The sequence below is a fragment of the Felis catus genome, chromosome A1 (genome assembly GCF_018350175.1).
Source record: "Felis catus isolate Fca126 chromosome A1, F.catus_Fca126_mat1.0, whole genome shotgun sequence".
NCBI classification, from domain to species: domain Eukaryota; kingdom Metazoa; phylum Chordata; class Mammalia; order Carnivora; family Felidae; genus Felis; species Felis catus.
The window spans coordinates 9,134,242-9,154,743 of record NC_058368.1 but is presented as its reverse complement, the minus strand read 5'-3'; the positions used below and the strand labels follow the sequence as shown (position 1 = coordinate 9,154,743).

At 37.8% G+C, this 20,502-nt stretch overlaps 1 protein-coding gene across 1 annotated transcript in view; it reads left to right on the top strand.

The window, feature by feature from the left end:
- Positions 1-20,502, top strand: part of UBL3 (ubiquitin like 3) — a 66,580-nt gene that overhangs the window by 37,700 nt on the left and 8,378 nt on the right. The window contains exons 2-3 of the mRNA XM_003980276.6: positions 15,647-15,755; positions 19,972-20,058. Of these exons, the coding sequence (XP_003980325.3) occupies positions 15,647-15,755; positions 19,972-20,058 (196 nt within the window). The remainder of the gene's footprint in view (positions 1-15,646; positions 15,756-19,971; positions 20,059-20,502) is intronic.

Sequence of the window (20,502 nt, the reverse complement as noted above, 5' to 3'; positions counted from 1 at the left end):
TACAAGAATTAAGAATGGCACGGGGGAAGGGGGGTGGCACAGAACACCCAGGAAGACCAATTAGCAGGAGACTACTGGTAAGAGTCTAAACTAGGATGTTGACAGAGTGACAGCTAGGATGTTGACAGAATGGGGGCAAGGGGTAGGGAAAAAATAAATGCAGTAAACACCGCAGAAGAAAAATTAATAAAATCTGGTAACTGAGGAGCTATGGAAAAAATAGTTGTGATCAAAATAATATTTTATTATTTTTTTATTTAAAATTAAAAAAAATTTTTTTAATTTATTTTGAGAGAGCACGTGCACAAGCCGGGGAGGGGCAGAGAGAGGGAGAGAGAATCCCAAGCAGGCTCCGCACCATCAGCACAGAGCCCCATGCGGGGCTTGAACTCACAAACTGTGAGATCATAACCTGAGCTGAGATCAAGAGTTAGATGTTTAACTGACTGTGCCACCCAGGCACCCCTCAAAATAATATTTAAAATCATATCCACTAGCAGCCTCCCTTGTTGAGGAATCTGTGTTCTTCGTATCTTCTAACTTTTTAAAAAATGTTTATTATTTATTTTTGAGACAGAGACAGAGCATGAGCAGGGGAGAGGCAGAGAGAGAGGGAGACACAGAATCTGAGGCAGCTTCCAGGCTTGGAGCTGTCAGCACAGAGGCCAATGCGGGGCTTGAACTCACGGACCGCGAGATCATGATGACCTGAGCTGAAGTCAGATGCTTAACCGACTGAGCCACCTGGGTGCCCCTCTTCTTCTACCTTCTAGAATCATTATTGTATTCTCTACATTAACCTTTACAGGGTGCCTATTTGTCACCTGACAAACAGAAGTGAGCTAGAAGGGTCAACATACATATGGGTACGAGCGTGTGCGTGCGAGTGTGTGTGTAAGATGCAGGGTGGTAGTTGCGGTGTTAATAGGGAGTGCCTCTTAGCTTCATTTGCTTCTGCAGAAAACTGGGAAAAAATAATCTTATTATATTACCTAAAATATCATCTTTTATGCCATAGTCCTACTTTATAAAACTTTGAGGATAAAGTAAGGACAGTTCCTTAGGGATTAGTAATTTTTCACACACTAATGTCATGAATATTCTGAAAATAAAATCTGATATAGGAAACGAAAGTGATAGGAACACTGTCATTAGTTCTTATAGTAAGAGGTCCAGAGACTCATTAAATATCTTTCCCAGACTTTTGTATCTGTTTTATGGTGTTAATTACTCTGTTATTGTTGATAGAAGTTAGCGACTTCTGAAATTTCTCACATATTCTGCAGATGGTTATTTAATACACATGAGCATAGGCTAGTTCACTGGTTTAAAAAAAAAAAAAAAAGCCTTGCTCAGCAGATAGTCCAAGTGACACTTAACTGCTCAAGTGAAGAGTTCTATCTTCTGGTTCCTTTATAACCTTACACGACGTTTCTTTATCTCGGAGCCTAAGTTTCTAAATTTGCAAAAAGCGTAATGTGGTATTTGCAGCTCAGTGCTGGGGGTCCTTTAGTTCCTGAATTATTTGTCTGGCAACGATACTTCCTGATCTTTTCTTGTTCATGTCTTCAGATAATTGTCTAATCTACTCATAACAATCTTTCCTGTTGATAAACATTTCTTCTTTTGCTATTAGTCATTTACTTTCTTCCAGGAGTTCATCTGACCTTTTCCTTAACTATTTCTTTCTGAACATTTCCCTTTTATTTATAATTTGGACTTTACTGCCCTGCAGTTCTCTGTTTCCCCTCTTTGAAACCATCTGCTATCATTTGTTTTGCTTTCTGTATTGTAATACTAAATGTTCTGATGTTGCTGGATTTATGTTCTGTACCAACTCTTTATGGACATTCAGGGTTTGTTTTTTTAAGATGCATTCATCTCCAGTGACTAGCATTTGATGATTATGTTAATTAACATTCTTAGATCTAACATTCTTGGATAGTATATCCTGCATAGATCTTATGCTGTGTTGTACTGAAAATCGTACTTAATATTATATGCCGATGTTGATGCGTTTATCACATTTGCCTGTTTCGTTCCCTTTTTGTTATGTACAACTGTGCTGCTGAATAATTTGTCATCCTAATCCTAAGTGAACTGATAGATTATTTGTTAAAGTTTCAAAATTTAATAAATAATAATTAAAGCATACTTGTATTCAAGTAAGAATCCATGGGTATTCCAGAGACAGTAATTTATAAATGAGAACCTCAGTATTAAGAGCACATGAGGTCATGGCTATCTGGGGCACCACTAAGTGACAGTATCCCTAGTCACAGGTTGATGCAAATTGTCTGTGCAAGCTGAATAGGACTGCACAGCACAGGCAGCCTGGAACAATCGGTTTCTTCATGGACAGACAAATGTATTCTTCCTAAATAGGAGAGCGTGCTATCACTTTTGAATAATGAGTTGACTGACAAACATATTGTAAAGAATAGAATGATTTTTGAATGTCTTTTTCTTTTTTCCCTTTTCAGGGCAACTGTTTTTCACTCTCACTGTGGTCTGTGTCAGGGTTTATATTGCAAGATAGTTGTGTGTGGAAAATAGTCTATCATCACCTAACTGTATAACAGTAAAAAATATTAAAATGCACTTTCTTCTTGGTAATTGTTGGTAGATCTCCTTCGTGGATATACTGTTACATGTACATTATTGAAATATTCTAGGAATGTTGTCTCTAGTCTGGCATATTCTAGTACATTATTCATTCATCTTCCAGTATATTATGTACCTACTATTTTTCAGGCACAGTTAATCATATGAGGTTAACTATGTGCATTAATTAAATATACATGTTTTTCTTCTTTTGATCTGAAATGAAGGTTTAATTGGGAAACACAAAACAGCCAAAGGCACCTCATCTCCACAACTGTGCTTATTGATATGTTAGCAACTTCTGAGAGAACTATTAAGAAGTTTTAAGATTGATTTTCCATCCTCAAAGACCATGATTTAATTGGAGAGTTAAAACATATATAAAATGTATCTTGCTACAATAAATGATAATAGGATAACCTTATAATTTATTATGTAGATTAAGATACTTTTGAGAGCAAAAGGGAGCACTGTTCATCCTAATAGTAATCCCACAACTGTAGATCAGAACTGTCCCAGATGAACCGTGAACACATAGGGCCGCTCCGGCACATGCCATGATTGGATGGAAGCCCTGGGGGAGGAATGGGCACTGTCATCCAGAGTGGTCACAAAGGCTTCAAAGGAGGCATTAGAACTGAATGAACAGAATCAGGAATTCATTCTTATGATTCTTGGCAGGATAGAATTATAACGAATTTGGCTGGAATAGAAATTTGGGTAGGGGAAGAGTAATAATTGGATTGGACTGAGAAGTTTGGATTGTGAACCATGTGGTCTTGAGAAGTTACTTAATCGCAGTGTCCTAGTTTACCATCTACAACATGGAGGTGGTGTCTCGTAGGGTTGTATAACAGTTAACTGTATACTTCATGCAAAGTACTGTATCACTTGTAAGTGATTAGTAAACGTTAGCTACCTATAGCACCGTGAGAAAATTTTAAGGTGTTGAAATTGTTTGGCAATGTGCAAGATGGATTAGGGGTGAGAGGCAGCAGAGAGAATTTGCAAGAGTTTAGGAACCCAGTAAAGGGGGAGAAAAGCGCAGAGTAAATGACAACCCTGAGCCTTCAAGCCTGAGTAACTGGGAGACCAGGAGAGTTTAGCAGAAATGATAACTGTTATTTAGGAAGAAATAAGTTTAAACATAGTCTTTGAGAGGACAACAGGCTATCCAATTAGAAATGGTCAGCTGACAGTTGGAGAAACAAAATTGGTGTCCCGTGGAGAATTAGTTTGGGAATATTCCACACAGGTGACAGTTGAAGCCCTATCCACCCCCAGAGTGTGGGGAAGGTGTTGGGGAAAGAAAAGATTGATGAGGGAACCTTGGAAGGCCCATATTTGGAGTACAAGAGGAAAAAGAACAGCTAAAAGAGAGGGTCAGAGAAGCAGGAATAGTATTCCCCAAAGTATGTTTTACCAGACACTAGATCTGTGGGGGGGTGGGAGGAGTTGGGAGGGGGGCAACAGGTAATATGGGAAAGAACATTGGTTCTGTGGTTAAATACTACAGCAGTCTTGGGTGAATTTGTTCACTGCAATTCTCTGGGTTTTTAATGTTAACACACATGACAAATCTCCAAGATGGAAATATATGAAGCAGTGTTTTGCAGATTCACTTGATCACTGAACTGTTTTTTTCTCCCAGAATCCTTCATGGAGGCCAGTGTTTCAGAAAACACACTCGGGGAATTACAGAAACCCAACGAGGAGAGGAATTAACTGTGTCACATGTTACAGAGAGACTAAGGAAGATGAGAAATGAGAAGAAGCTATTTGATGTTTCTTATTAGGTGGTTGTAAGTGACCTTCAAGAGTACGGTTCAGTAGTGTGGCTTCCAAGGCAGATTCACAGGGAATTACAGAGTAGAGTTAGTGATGAGGAAATGAAGGCAGTGGGTTTACATCATTCCACCTCTATGAATTCAAATAAGAAGTGTGACTGATAGGAATAACAGGGTCGTTAGAATGTTTACATATCCTACATAGATTTTTTATTATGTATAATAAAATTCTCATATTTCTAAATAACATGACCTTTTTGTTTAATGCTAATCACATGACATTAGAGCTGGAAGGGACTTGAATAGTCATCTAGGACAGTCCCTCAGAGAACCGTTTGTTTCCCTTTCATAGGGCAAAGGCACACATTAAAATTATTTTGTTTTCTAACCATAGTCATGGCATCAAGTCTACGCCATTTTCCTCGTTAAAAAAAAAAAAAGTTTAGGGGCGTCTGGGTGGCTCAGTCGGTTAAGTGTCCAACTTCAGCTCAGGTCATGATCTCACAGCTCATGAGTTTGAGCCTTGCGTCGGGCTCCGTGCTGACAGCTCAGAGCCTGGAACCTGCTTCGGATTCTGTGTCTCCCTCTCTCTCTGTCCGCGCCCCCCCCTCCCCCCACACTTGTGCTCTGTCTCTGTCTCTCTCTCTCAAAAATAAACATTGAAAAAAAAGGTTTGTGGAAAAATAAGTCTTTGCAATTGTGCATTTTTATTTTTTAAGTTTTTTTTTAATGTTTATTTGCTTTTGAGAGATCAAGAGATCATGACCTGAGCCGAAGTCGGACACTTAACCTACTGAGCCACGCAAGTGTCCCTTAGATGTGCGTTTTAAGATGTTCATCTTAATGTGTATTGTAGTCTAATATTAAAGGCCATTTCTGGGTATATCCTGCCCTTTCAGCAGTGGTGCAAATATCTAATTCACAATTATACCGCAAAAAGGAATGTCACTCTGACATCCTCTAACAATAGGTATAAAATAGGTTATTTTAATTACAACCCTTTCAGCATTTTTTATGATAAAATATTATGCCATAACACTGATGGTTGATTTTTTATTATGTGCAAATCAGGTTCCACATCAATATATTATGTCTGACAAATTTGAAATTCAGTAAACAAACTTTTTCAGTGACCTGCTTATGTTAGCCCCACTGCCTCCTGAGGTGATTGAATGCTTTATCATAAATCCTAAGTACTTATTATGTTTTGATCATCTTTGTATCTTCTGTAGCATCTAGCCTCGTATCTTGTTTAACAAACATTTGTGTGTTCAGTCTTTTGAAGTATCAGCTTAAAGTAGCATTATCGGTCCCTCTTCCCCTTAGAGATTCACATTCATTTTGGCGTATGAATGATTCTGAGAAGTTTTACAGAGAAGAAACTGAATTTTTAAAAAATATTTTTTGGTTTTTAGATGGTGGTAAAATACACATAATATTTACCATCTTAACCATTCTTGTACTTCGTATAAAATGAAACACTTTATTGTATCAGAATTACCTAGATGAGATGACTCCCCTACTGTTTTATTATATTTCAATAATTTAAAACTTTAGAGGATCAAAATTAATTATTAATGGGAAGTTATTTTTTTTTAACAAACCATTGTCTTTGTGTTCTTAACTGTTCTTAAATGTACAGTTCAGTGGTATTAAAGACATTCATAATGTGCAGCCATCACCACCATCCATTTCCAGAAGTCTTTTCATCTTGCAAAACTGAAAATCTGTAATCATTAAACATTAACTCTCCGTTACTCTCCCCACCAGCTCTTGACAGACACCTTGTTTGAATTTTTTAACCTGGCATTTCCAGATTTATTCTACAGTATATAATATAGAACTCTTTTTCTCTTAACATTTGCTTATATTCCATATAGGTTCTATCACTCAGAGAAACAGGATTAATTTTCAGCTACTATGTAGCAGATTAAGGACTATTTTGTCTCACAAGTTGTGTGAATCCTAAGAGAAGCAAGCCCTTCTGGAGTGGCTGTATGAATAAGACAAGAAGTCCAATGTTGAGAAAGCTGTAGGAGGAGGTTGAGAGAGAGTTTGGGAAGACACTGAAGTATATGCTAGGACAAACCCTGACCCTGGAGAGAGAAAATCTGGGTTCTGTTTGGCCTCACCACTACTTGGCCGGCCTCTCGGGGCCTCTTTTCCCTTGTGCATTCTCTGTGAACCAGAAGAATTCTGTAAAAGTTGAATGATTGAGGAATATTGTGAAAGGCATAGTATTTAGAGTAGTGCTGAGAATTTGATAACAGCATAGAAGCAGCAAGGGAAATTGATACCGCAGCAGAAGGGCAGATGCTCACCTCAAGGGGAATATGGCCAAGGCTCAAGCAATGGCACAGCCAAGACAAATGAGTAAGTGTGGAGATCTAAAAGATTCATCCTGGTTTTATCAGAGCAGCTAGGTGATTAGAGAGAAGAGAAAGTACTATTCAGGAGACACCAAAATAGGATGTGTGCTAGAACTACTCAAATGAGATACTACATGTAAGGAAAACTTCTGGTGCATAGTTGATACTCAGTAAATGCTAATTTCCTTCCCCATGATTTCAGGCCATTAGCCAAAAAACATAAACCGTCGGATTTCCACTAATGGGAGATGGGCAGAGAAAAGGAAGTTGTCATCCTCCTGAAATACGTAATAGATAATTTATAATATTATAAATACAGGAAAAGCTACTCTCTCCCTTCCCCAGTGTCCTCTTTATCGCTTTGCCTTTGCCAGTTCCGTTTCTCCTATCTATAATTTAATATCTTCGGTGCTTGGTTGACAGAAACAGTTGTACTGAACTGTTGTTCTTAATTGAGTCCTAAGGCCTGAAAGTCTTTCTCAAAACAAAGGTTTCCCTAGATACAAATCCAGTGTCCCAGAGAGACTGCTTTGGTTAAATTCAAATTCGCTATTTAGTCCATAGTATGTATAGGAAATTAGACTGCTACACTTGCATGTTGAAATCTCGTTAAAGCAGCTAGCTTGTATCCTACTGTCAGGTTTTAATGTGAAACAGAACCATAATTCATTTTCAGAACCAACATGTTTTCTAAGTTTACAGGATTTGGAACTTGAAAGATTATAATTCTAAGAATAATTTGGAATAATTTGGAAGGCTTTCTCAAGAAAATATGTTGTTCAGTCTTCTCATGGAATTTTAATTTTACCAGCGTTTCCCAGACTTGTTTTGTACTTTATAAAGTATTTTAAGAAAGAGCATTGTATAGTTAGTATAATGTGATCTACTAAACTAACAATGGTTATGATGATGACAATGATAGATAATTTGTGATAATGGCTAATTAGACACTGACTGTGTGCCAGGCACTAAATGTCATATAAATTTTGAGCTACATTATTTGATTCTGAACTGTGCTTTTGTTTCTTCACTGATGAGTAAAAAAAAAAAAAAAAAAAATCAGTCGACATTTTCTAGAAAGCAAATAGGCTAATTTAATATTATTATTCATTTGTATAGCCCAACGGTTTCTTATGTTCAGTGCTCAAAAAATAATAAATAGCTGGCAGGTTCATATAATTTAAAAAGCATGAAATGTTGCTTTGGAATGTCGTTCTCCACCTACATTTCAAAATGAGTTAAGTGTTCTGGAAAATCACATGCCAACTAAAATGAGATGTCATGAAAGTTTACTTTGGAACTTAAACTGGAGAACTCTCTAGGCTCCCCTTTGCCTATGGTTCAGGGCAGGTAAGTGTTGTTACCTATAAAGATTTTATATTCCGTGTGTATTAGAATCGACATCATGCTGAGTGCTAAAAAGAGTGTAGAAAAAGATCCCATAGTTTCAAGTCATTTAGCAGATCTCAACGTACCTTAGTTTATGACCCCACAATACAAGTAAATTCAGAGACAAGAATTGAGGTGTGTTTTCTTAGAGGTAAAAATCTGTTTCCTTGGATGCCTTAACTTCTCCACAAATAGGACTTCTGCTTCATTCCAGTGGGGAATAGGAACGCTTTCTTGGCTTCTCTAATTCTATTTTGAATTTTTTTTCTACTGTTTTCTTCAAAAATTTTGTGTCATTGCTCGGGAGGATTTATTTATGCCGTCCCGCCTTAAACACATTGAAGCCAGAGTGTGTGGGGCTTGGGGTGGGGAGCATAGGGCACCCAGCGTTCTACACACAAGGGCCTTAAGCAAGTAAGAACTTGGCAGTTTTGAGGAGCTGAAAAAAGATACCTGTGGTCCGAGCATAGGGAGGGCAAGAGTGGTTAAGATGATGACCAACATGGAGACCTTGGTAAGGAATTTGCCACGACCACCTGGTTCACTTGACCCGAGTGGTGAACATCAAATACTGGGCTGTTAGCACACCCCGGTTCAAATCTCAGTTTACCCGCTTATTAAAGTCTCTAAATGCATTCCCACAACTCTAAACTGGGAGTAGGAAGAACTGCTTCAGAAATGGGCTGGGTGACTAGTAACTAAGTGCAGTACCCAAAATACAACTAAAGCCACACAATAAATGGCAGGTGTTAGCATTTCTACTCCTTTATTCACTGTACCGAAAAAAAAAAGACCCGACTCTGGAATGTCGGATTCCAGGTTCTCCTTTATGTTTTTAAAATTAATTCAGCTAATATTTATGAGCACTTAAATTTTACATCCTAGCTACCCCTCTCCCCCACAATGATGTCTCTCATAGTTTCAAGGTTATGAAATCCTCAAAGGCTTTCATAATAAGTCTTTTGTAATACAGACACCAAGCACACTGTCTGTTTCAGAAAATATTTGAAGAAATGAGCAACTAAAGGCAAGTTTATGAAATATGATTACCATAATTTAGCACTGCAGTTGTGTGAATAATTTGTTTTAAATCAGTTCTATGTAAAAAAAAAAAAGAGCACATTTCTTCCTCATTCCATTTTTCTGTAATGAACAGAAATCCAGAATATACCATTTATAAATCCATAACTCTAGGAAAAAGAAGATATGCTTATCTATTTTAAAATTTATACATTGTCTTAAAAAAAGTCACTGATAGACTTATATACTTTTTTCTATATCAAGTAGCTACTTTAATACAGTATTAATTTTTAAAAAGCATTAATTTGTCTTCAAATGCAAATAAGTAAAGACAGACATATAATACCATATACATTATTAGCAAGCTGAGTGCTTAGTTTAAAAGAAAAATTTTTTTTATGTTTATTTTTGAGAGAGACAGAAACAGAATATGAGTGGGTTAGGGGCAGAGAGGGAGAGAGAGAGAGAAAGAGAGAGAGAGAGAGAGAGAGAGAGAGAGAGAGAGAGAGAGAGAGAGAGAATGAATCCTAAGCAGCCTTCAGGCTCTGAGCAGTCAGCACAGAGCCTGATGTGGGGCTCGAACTCACGAGCTGTGAGATCATGACCTGAGCCGAAGTCGGACGCTCAACCGACTGAGCCACCCAAGGTGCCCCTGAGTGCTTACTTTAAAAAAAATCTTTTTTTTTTTTTTTTGGTTAAATGTTCTTTATTTATTTTTTGTTTTGTTTTGTTTTGTTTTTTTCAATATATGAAGTTTATTGTCAAATTGGTTTCCATACAACACCCAGTGCTCACCCCAAAAGGTGCCCTCCTCAATACCCATCACCCACCCCCCAAAAAATCTTATTTTGAGATAATTATAGGTGTGCAAGCCCATGTAAGAAATGGTACAGAGGAATCCCATATCCCCTTCACCTGGTTTTCCCTGATGGTAGCATCTCACATAACTGTAGGACGGTTATCACAGCAAAAATGGACTCTGATAAAATCCACACACTTTATTCAGATTTCTCCAGCTTTACATGCACTCATTTGTGTGTGTGCGTTTGCGTTTAGTTCTGTGCAGTTTTATCACATGTGCAGATTCATGTGACCACTCACCGAGGTAAGACACAGAACAGTTCCATCACAAGCATCCCTTGTGCTTCCCTTTTATAGACACAGCCACCCCTCCCCCTTCACTTCCTAAAACCTGGCCACCACTAATCCGTTCTCCATTCCATAGTTTTGTGATTTCAGGAATATTATGTTAATGGAATCGCACAGTCTGTAACCTTTTGCGGTTGGCTTTATCTACTCAGTATAATCCCCTTGAGATAAATTGAGAGCTTCGGAAAAAAAAACTGATTTGCAAAGAAAGTCTAACATCTCTCCACTGGCCACTTGCTTGCCCTTGAGCTAAAAGGGCAGGAATGAGCACTACAAGGGCTAAGGTTCCTCACTTGAATGTGCAGTACCCCAGTACTCATTTTATTCTTCCAAGACTCAGAGGAGAAGTCGGGAACTCCTTTTCTGGTGAACCTGTTGATCTTTTGGTAGAAAACAGCCCTGTTTCTCTTAAAGGACATGGTCCATCTCCATAGTTGTCTGTCTTATTTCTAAAGACCATTCCAATTAATTCCATCTTCCATTCTCCCTGTTTACTTCCTCTAAGTTTTTTTCATCCTGACCAATTGAATACAAATTGTTGTGTGAATTAAGTTTTAGATGCGGTTTCTCCAAATTGCTGTAATCTGACAAATAGGAATGACAATTTGACTAAAAACTTTTTTTTGACTTGAAATTACATACGTAGAAGAATCCTTATCATTTCCACTGGCCTTAAAGAAAATGATCGTGGTAGCTACCTCACTAATAGTCTTGTTTTGATTTGTTTTGCCTCAAAAATAATTATGAAATGTGTCACTCATTTGGATATCTAGACGCCATCCTTGGGGATTGTATGACATAGTAATTCCATCTCATGAGGTCATTCAGAGTCCTCATTAACAGTTTAATTTTTAGACAAGTATGTACATGTGGAATATCACATTTTAAGCTGTAAATAAGAGGGTTTTTTTTTTTTTAATTTTAATGTTTATTTTATTTTTGAGAGAGAGACTGAGCACAAGCAGGGGAGGGGCAGAGAGAGGGAGACACAGTCTGAAACAGGCTCCAGGCTCCCAGCTGTCAGCACAGAGCCCAACACGGGGCTTGAACCCATAAACCATGAGATCATGACCTGAGCTGAAGTTGGACGCTTAACCAACTGAGCCACCCATGCACCCCAAGAGTTGTTTTTAATCCATGGTTGGTGAGCCAAGAATCCTACTGCTTCACAAGCAAAAGTTCTTTTGAGGTACTGACTTAGCTTTTCAAAGAAGTAAAACGATCTTTCATTAATAAATATTTAACTGGAACATAATCTTTTAAAATTTTTTTTAGGGGCGCCTCTGTGGCCCAGTCGGTTGAGTGTCCGATTTCAACTCAGGTCATGATTTCACAGTTTGAGTTTGAGCCCCTCATCGGGCTCTGTGCTGACAGCTCAGAGCCTGGAGCCTGTTTCAGATTCTGTATCTCCCTCTCTCTCTGTCCCTCCCCCACTCATGCGCTCTCTCTCTCTCTCTCTCTCTCTCTCTCTCTCCCCCCTCTCTCTCTGTCTCTGTCTCTCTGTCAAAAATAAATAAACATTAAAAAAAATTAAAATTTTTTTAATCTTTTTTTTTTTTTTTTTTGAGAGAGAGAGAGAGCGAGAGCGAGCATGAGCCGGGGAGGGTCAGAGAGAGAGACAGAGGCATAGAATCCGAAGCAGGCTCCAGGCTCTGAGCTGTCAGCACAGAACCTGATGCAGGCCTCCAGCCCACAAGCTGTGAGATCATGACCTGAGCCGAAGTCGGACGCTTAACCGACCGAGACACCCCTGGAACATAATCTTTTAAAGGAAACTAGCTCACATTTATAGGAATGCCCTGCATTTACTGAGAGTAGCTATAATTAACATTATTTATCTGAATAAGCTTGAGAAAATTTTTACTATGATAGGAGTAGTTAACTACTGACCCACCTGTGTATCCAGATGTTTATCTGGGTGATTGCTTTCAAGACTTTTCCTAAAAAGAGGCTATGGGATTTGCTGTTTTCCTCCATTGGTGTTACAGTCCGAAGATACACTTGACTGTATACTGAGGCAGATGGAAGCTTCTAGTCTAGAAGCAAGGTCATCACATAGAGAATAAGCGTAAGAACAGATCTAGACTCATCCATTGACTTCCGCGTCAGTAACCCAATCTTCGGCCTCTTTTGAAAATTGGGTACAATATACGTGTTGAATATGGTAGATCAGAATTAATTTTATTTTTGGAAATGCCTTACTGACTGACAGCCTTTGTGTCAACTGTGGCACGTTGCTCACAGTGACGATCCAGAGCCTGACAGATTGAGCACAGAGGTGGTCACGTGTTGGAAGTATCCGTCTGTCCATAGGACTACCAAGAAATGATTATTATCCATTCTTATTCTCCATCCCACACTGGCCATTTGATAAAATGCCCAGAACGCTGAGGCCTGGATTTGAATCCTAGTGCTTGACTTTTCCAGTATATTTCCACTTGGATATCGAAACTGAAGAAACTGAACTATTGGTAAACAAATAACGCATACTGTATGCCAGGCATTGTACCGGGCACTGGAAGCGTGTTGGGCAACGTGTTCCTCTACTCGGCAACTTCATTTTGTGAGTTTATTGCTGGTATTTTTAATTTGGGACATAAACTTCATTCCTGAAGCGGTCTTTAACTGTTACTGTCAGTTTGAGATAGTTTTAACTATAAGATTTGATAAGTTCTAGATTTATATATTTATACAGACTTAGAGTTTTTCATATTCTCTTGCTTTTTGTTCTGATTTTGTAGCCCAAAGCCACTTTGAAACTGTACCATGAGTTACAAACTGAACTGTTTTCTGGGAGCAGGCAGGTATCTTAAGGGCATGAAGCAGGCCAGTGTGAGTAACCAGTAGGGCTTAGTAGGCCTGTGTCAAACTGAAAAGTTTATGTCAACCCATAAACATGAAAAAAAATTTTTTTTAACCTGGGACAAACACAGCCAGAGGCCAAAAGTTTCTAACATTCTGAAAACTTAGATGCACACAGATTCTTTAGACCATTGATTATGAAGCAAAAGTGAAACATCAGTTTGCTGGTGACAGTGATTGGTATCAGTTTTAAAAAAAGAAATGCTGAGAACTTTGCTGCATGAACCCATTTAGTGTTACGTATTTATGCGGGGGGGGGGGTGTGTATGTTATTTTGTTTAATCTCTTGTGGACACCTTTCCTGGTCAAATCATAGAGATCTATATCTCATGTTGTTTAACGACTGTGCAGATTTCCATAGTAAGGATGTACTACCATTTATTTTCCTGTTTCCATATTGATGGATATGAGGGAAAATCCGAAGTATGCTTTGGCGTTGTCTTTACAGATCCTAAGGAGTCTTTTTTCCCTTTTTTCTTCGTTATTTTTAGATATTATAATTTGAATAAAAGCCCAGTAGAAATTAATTTTGAACTTAAAAAGATGATTCTGAGAAAAAGTAGATTCATATCATTTACATTATCTTTAGGAGGCTTGAATTTAATTATCTTTCTGGTTAAACACACGTGACTGAGCCATTATGAGAGGCATAATTTCTTGGGCATTAATGACTGAAGGGCTCGTATACTATTGTAGAAGTGGGAAGCCATTGAAAGTCTCCATATAATTTCAGAGTATAGTGTATATTTATCAATATTCACATATAAAGAGATTGCTATGAGTAGGGCATCTCTGACAACTAAAATTCGTATTATAGGCTTGTTGGGTTTCTTGCCTTAAGAATCACTCATTACTGATTTGTTATAGGAAATAAATATGCGGTGCTTTCTTAAAATGTAATCGTCCTTACAAACTATTATTGAATTATTCAGATGGAACTTAAAGAATGTACTTGTTTGCTGCAGTGTGATTTCATCAGATTTCTTCCTATATTAGGCTCTTTGGTCTAATTCCACTCTGGTTAGGAAAGGCGGCAAGAAATTCTTACTGAACATATAGAAAGAGCTTTTCACCCGGAATATAGATTTTTCTCTGATCTTCTAAAAAACTTTTTTATGGAGATACAATGCACATACAGTTAGAATACAATTTCTAATATTGTATCTACCCCACCTAATATGGGATCCAGCCACATCCCAGTGAATGAGGAATTGTTTGTGCAGAGCATTTTTCTAGAGGAGTTATTTTATAACTTTCAATACTTTTTCAAAGCGCTGAGGCACTGGGAAGTGGCATTGGCCATGGTGGTGAGAGATAGTAAATCAGTGACCTGGTATCTTTAATGGTACTGTGTTAGGAGCCAATTTATTCATTGTAGACGTGGCCATCTTCAAGATGTTCTGGTATTTTTTTTTTTTTTTTTTTTTTAGAGGAAAAAGTATTGGTAACTGAAGAAGAGAGCTTGGCTAACCTGAGACTGGGTACAATCAAACCAGTACAATGACGTTCTCTGTTCTTTATATATAAAGCAGCTGGGCCGGTCCCAGGACTCCACTCTGGAGTAGGCCCAACTTTGGGGAAGGTCTTATTTGCTCTCTTTAACAGTCCCCGAAGTACAGAAAACCCCACCTACTTTTCCGTAACAGAAATGAGTGATACCATAGTTTTTAAAAAATAACATCAAATTAATTCTGGATAGCGAAAAAATATTTTAAAAAATGAACATTTAGAAATGTGTTATAAAAGGTATAAACAAATATATTTATTTGGAAATGTAAATTCATTGGATCTCAAAAACTTTAATTCCTTTATTTATTTACCTTAGTTTATTCACTGAGCGTGAATTTATGGCCTTTGTCACACATAGCTCCTCCTTTACTGTCCCCAAATAAATGATTGCATTTGGGATTGATACAACTATTATTGATTCCTCGTTTAACCACTGTAAAGTCTTTATTGTTTCTGGTTAGTTTGTTTAGACTTGAGTGATTTTTATAGGCTAAAATGCTATGTATAATTTATTGTTCCCTCCTCATTTTTTCTAAGAAGTAGATTATCAACTAAATTTCTTTCCCATTTAGTGATGTGATCTGCAAGGTCAACACTTTTGTGTTTCAATGGGTAGTATGTATATTACAGTAATCGTGATAACATATAAAAGTCCAATTCTGAACATTGTTAGAGCAATTAAATATAAAAGTATGATGAATTTTGGTTTTCCTTTGTTCATTTATTAAGGCAAATATATCTGTCCCCATATATAATAAATAAAATAATGGAAATAAAGTCATATGCGAAATTCCCATTCTTTAAAAAAAGAAAGGCTTTATAGAATTTAAATAAGTAAAACCCAGAAAATGGCATTTAGTAATATTTTAGAATATGATTGAAATGAAAAGCCTAGAGTCACATTTTTACTTTAAAAATTTCAAGATTTATATTAAAAGAATCATTGTCTTCTTTCAGATAAATTTGCGCCTCATCTTGGTGAGCGGGAAGACAAAAGAGTTCCTGTTTTCTCCTAATGATTCTGCTTCTGACATTGCGAAGCATGTGTATGACAATTGGCCAATGGGTGAGTGGTGTTTTTCTCTTGAGAATGAATAATGTTAATTCTTGATGCCCTACCTTGTTTCACAAACATTTTGAAAAAATTAGAGGGATATCAAAGAAGGACAAATAATCGGGGGTATCAGGCTTCAGCCTTAAAGGGGAAGGAACGCCGTGTTCATCCTTAGGTTTTGCTCTCCTGCTACCTCATTGCAAAATGGGGAAGGAGCCAGTTTGCAAAACCCCTGTTTTTGCCTCAGAACCATTTTAATGTAAATGAAAATTAGTTTTTAAAAGGAAAACACAACATAGCTAACACGCGCGCACACTTTCATATCAGTAAATCTATACCAGAATACAAAGTAAGAGGAAAGAGAAACAAGGTTTTAAAAAAATTATAATGCATTCTCACTGTTCTCTCCTATATGTAACCAGTTTAACATTGAGTCTAACACAAAGTTTCTAATTCCTGTCACTTCATGTGTCCTCTGATCTACAAGGGGCAAGAAGGTACAAAATCCATTTACGCATTGCATTTTCAAGCCAGTATCCATGACAACACAAAATTTGAGAGAGGGGAGGATGGTATTCCTTTCTTCTCTGATTCTTTTCCATGTAATAAGACTTTGTCTTGCCATCCTAAAGTGAGTCGTTAGCTTGTGTTTTTCCTTTGAACTTTGCCTCAGTCATCTCGATCCTTCTTAGGGCGTGTGTTATAGTGATACGAAGGTTTCAGCTGATTTCACTTAATTTTACTAGTGAAAACAGTGGACTTTTAAAGGACAAGACTCGTTTCAACAAAGAACGCAGTGTATTCAAAATGAATCAATCAGATCAGTGTTTCTGAACCTTAAATAATATATGGAACTCCTTTAGAGGAAGAAAATTCTGTAGATTCCCTAGTGCTGATTCCAATTATTTTTGTTAGAGTGTTGTTTTTTTTTTAAAGATAGAAACATAAAACCCAATTAAGATGCTTTATCCTTATTAACTCGTATACAACCACAAGCACAAGTATAACTCAAAAACCAATAATGTTCAAATTAACAACATTAATGTGCCAGATGATGTATATTTGCTAAAACCAACTCCCTGCTTGCACCACAAGCAAAGGACCGTTGAGCTTGGCTTGCCTCTGCTACTGTGTGCTGTATGAGGACCCAGTTATCTGCAGGTTCACCACAAAAGCTTCCTTCACACAGTGTACCCAATTGTCACTTAGCAAGAATGCATTGTTTACGTATTGAGCCAACCTCCGTCCTTTTCTTATGAGCCTCTTGACAATTAAAGAGGTACTGCTTGGTGGCAGTACGATCATAAAGTGCATATGTGGGCAATAAATCCCAAGGGAGTACAAGGTGATTATTTGAACGATGTGGATAATCTCTTCCAGATTATCATGAAAATGAAAGCATGATTTTAAAATTCTTGAGGAGGACTTTTAGACCCTAGGAGCACGGCTGTGTTGTTCATGAACTCAGGATTCATAGACCTGCGCTTGAGAAACACTGGTTTAGACAAATACTTTCAAATGACTGGATCTTTTTTCCATTGGTAACCAAGGGAATGGTTACTTCTAAGGGTAACCTCTAAAGGTTAGAGGTAAGAAGGACTTTCAGAAAAGCGGAAGAAGATTAAAGTTGGGGCTCTAAGAATATTAGATTTCCTTCATAGCCAGGCAGGACAGGTAACTATAGTAGGAAAAGCATTTAAAATTTTTTTTCTTTTAATGTTTATTTATTTTTGAGAGAGAGAGAGAGAGACACACACAGCATGAGCAGGGGAGGGCAGAGAGCGAGGGAGACACAGAATCTCAAGCAGGTTCCAGGCTCTGAGCTGTCCACATAGAGGCTGACATGGGGCGCAAACTCATGAATCATGAGATCATGACCTAAGCCAAAGTTGGACGCTTGACTGAGCCACCCAGGTGCCCTGGAGAAGTATTTTTAAATACCTGTCTAATAGTGATGTTTTACTAAATATGATATAGAAGATTACTTGTATGATTTGGGGAGGAGAGGGTAAAGGTCAGTTTAGACATCGATGGTATTGTAGAAAATGTTACACAAGACAAAAAAGGGCAGTCCCTCTTAAACAGTAATTTGTGGAGGGCAGCATTGTAACTTGTGGCAAAAAAAAAAAAAAAAAAAAAGCTTTAGCATCATAATTGTTAGACTTAGATATGAAAATTGCTTTTAATTCCTTAAAAATCCTGACAGAGTAAACAAAGACAGGACTCAAGTGCAGGTGTTTGCCATAAATGGTGTCCCAAATGAATGAACCGCCATCTACGAGCACTGAAATCGTATCAATCTTACGTTACTTATTTTCACATACAAACTTTTGAGCCCAGCCTTTCCTAAGTTTACCACTTCTGCTCTGCAGTTTTAGACAATGCAGGGAATAGGAATCAGTCGTTTTTATTTTATATAAAATATTCAAATTAAAAACCTAGCTCTGCATTTTATCTCCATACACTAAAGGTCAGCACATGTAAATATTTGCTAATATGAAATATTAGTGCTAATAATGAAAGTGTAGTAAACATTAAATGAGTAGAAAAAAAAAACGCTTGGTGCGGTATATTTTTGGCAACAGTTAGTTGTCCTTGGTCCCCTCTGGCAGTTTAGCGGAATATTGCTAATAGGCGGAGTAATCAGACACCTAGCTCTTACCGGGTTGGGGTGCAAAACAGTAGCCACTAAATACGTGTTCCTAGTTGCTGAAATTCCTCCTTAAAGCATTGTTCTTCTATAGGCCTTGCTAAGTTTTAGATCCTCTGAGAGGGGAGGGTAGATAGCATATTAAACCCATGAAGTGCATGGAAATCACAACAGTCTCTAAAATAATGAAGTGTGTAGCTTTAAGTTTTTTTTTTCCAGTGAATTAGACCCTGTCATTTGTCTTTATTTATATGGACACTTTCATCTTGACCAGAAATAGTCTATTAAACAGTAATTTGGGGTGTGGTGAATTCAAAGTAGTCCATACTAAAATGGTAAAGGCTTAGTTGATCTTTCTTTTAGAAGAAGAGGGACCTGAGAGCACCAGGATCAGAAGGCAACAGAGGCACCTAAGGGCAGGTGGGGGGGTGGGGGGACGGACCAGGAGAAAAGGTACCGGGAGCTGGGGGAGAAATGACTCCAGTTCATGTGTCCTCTCCCATTTCTGTTGTGCTGAGTCAGTGGGGGGCACGCTTTTATCAAGTTCATATTCATCATTTTGAACACTCAGAAGGAAAGTGCTCTACTTACCTCTTTTCTGTCACTTCTCTTTAGGATATTTTAAACTCATCCTTGTGTTGATAGTTACCTCCTGGTAATAGGAGCTTCTGTAGGAAACAAACACATCATACTAGAATTCTTGAGAAAGATGATAATAGAATTCTCCAACCTTTGTCACAGTAGGAACTTAAATTATTATATCCACCAGCTAGTAAAATTACTAACCCTGGACCCTGTCCAGTACCAGTCCTTATTAAATCATTATTTTAACAGAGTAGTATTCCATATTTCACTATAACATACGTTATACACAAAGTGAAATATTCTGTTACCCTTCCAGTTTGTCTTTTGATTTTCTTTATATACTTCCCTAGCTTTCATATTTGTAGTATCTTCTAATGTATGTTATTTTTCGAGTTTCGTCTGAGTATTTGGGCAAAGTGAACTAAAAGTTGTGTCTTCTATAATATTTATCATATGGCTTCAGAAGACAATGTAATAAATCAACATCCAGAAGTAAACATTGTTAATTTTTTTTGTTATTTTAAAATTTTTTGTTCTCCAGCCTTATTGAGGTATAATGTTTTTGTTATTCTCTATATGGGTATATTAAAATCTTTGTTAAATTGTTTCTAGCTTCAGATACATAATTTAACAGGTACGGATATCGGAACATTGTAATATTCTTTGTTAATTACTGGTAATAGCAATTAGTTTTCAAATGACATTTCACTTTACCTAGGATTAGATTTTTTTCCCCATCTTGTTTTAAGTTTTAACCTTCAGGACTATATTTTGTTCTTAAGCAAACACTAGTCTTTCTGTAGCTCTTATTAATGAGAAGCACTACCAAGAACCAGGCCTGCAGTGATTGACTGTTGTGAATGGTGACTGTTTCCATTATTGGGAGGCTCCAGGATGTGTTCTCTATCCGATTTGCATCTGAATGTTTTGAACAATGACATAATACCTTAACTCTTCTTTAAATACACCTAACGGTTCACTCGTTCTTTTCAGACTGGGAGGAAGAGCAGGTCAGCAGTCCAAATATTCTACGACTTATTTATCAAGGACGATTTCTACATGGAAATGTCACATTAGGAGGTAATAATCACCTTTGTAATGGGATTTAATGTTTACTTCAGGCAGCATTATTCATTTGTTTGTTTAAATGCCTTGTCTGGGGGCACCTGGGTGGCTCAGTTAAGGGCCACGCTGCCTTTGGCTCAGGTCATGATCTCACAGTCTGTCGGTTCAAGACCTCCCTCGCGCTCTGTGCTGACAGCTCAGAGCCTGGAGCCTGGTTTGGATTATGTGTCTTCCTCTCTTTCTGCCCCTCCGCCGCTCGTGCTCTGTCTCTCTCTGTCTCTTAAAAATGAGTAAATGTTAAAAAACATTTTTTAGGGGCGCCTGGGTGGCTCAGTCGGTTAAGCGGCCGACTTCGGCTCAGGTCACGATCTCGCGGTCCGTGAGTTTGAGCCCCGCGTCGGGCTCTGTGCTGACAGCTCAGAGCCTGGAGCCTGTTTCAGATTCTGTGTCTCCCTCTCT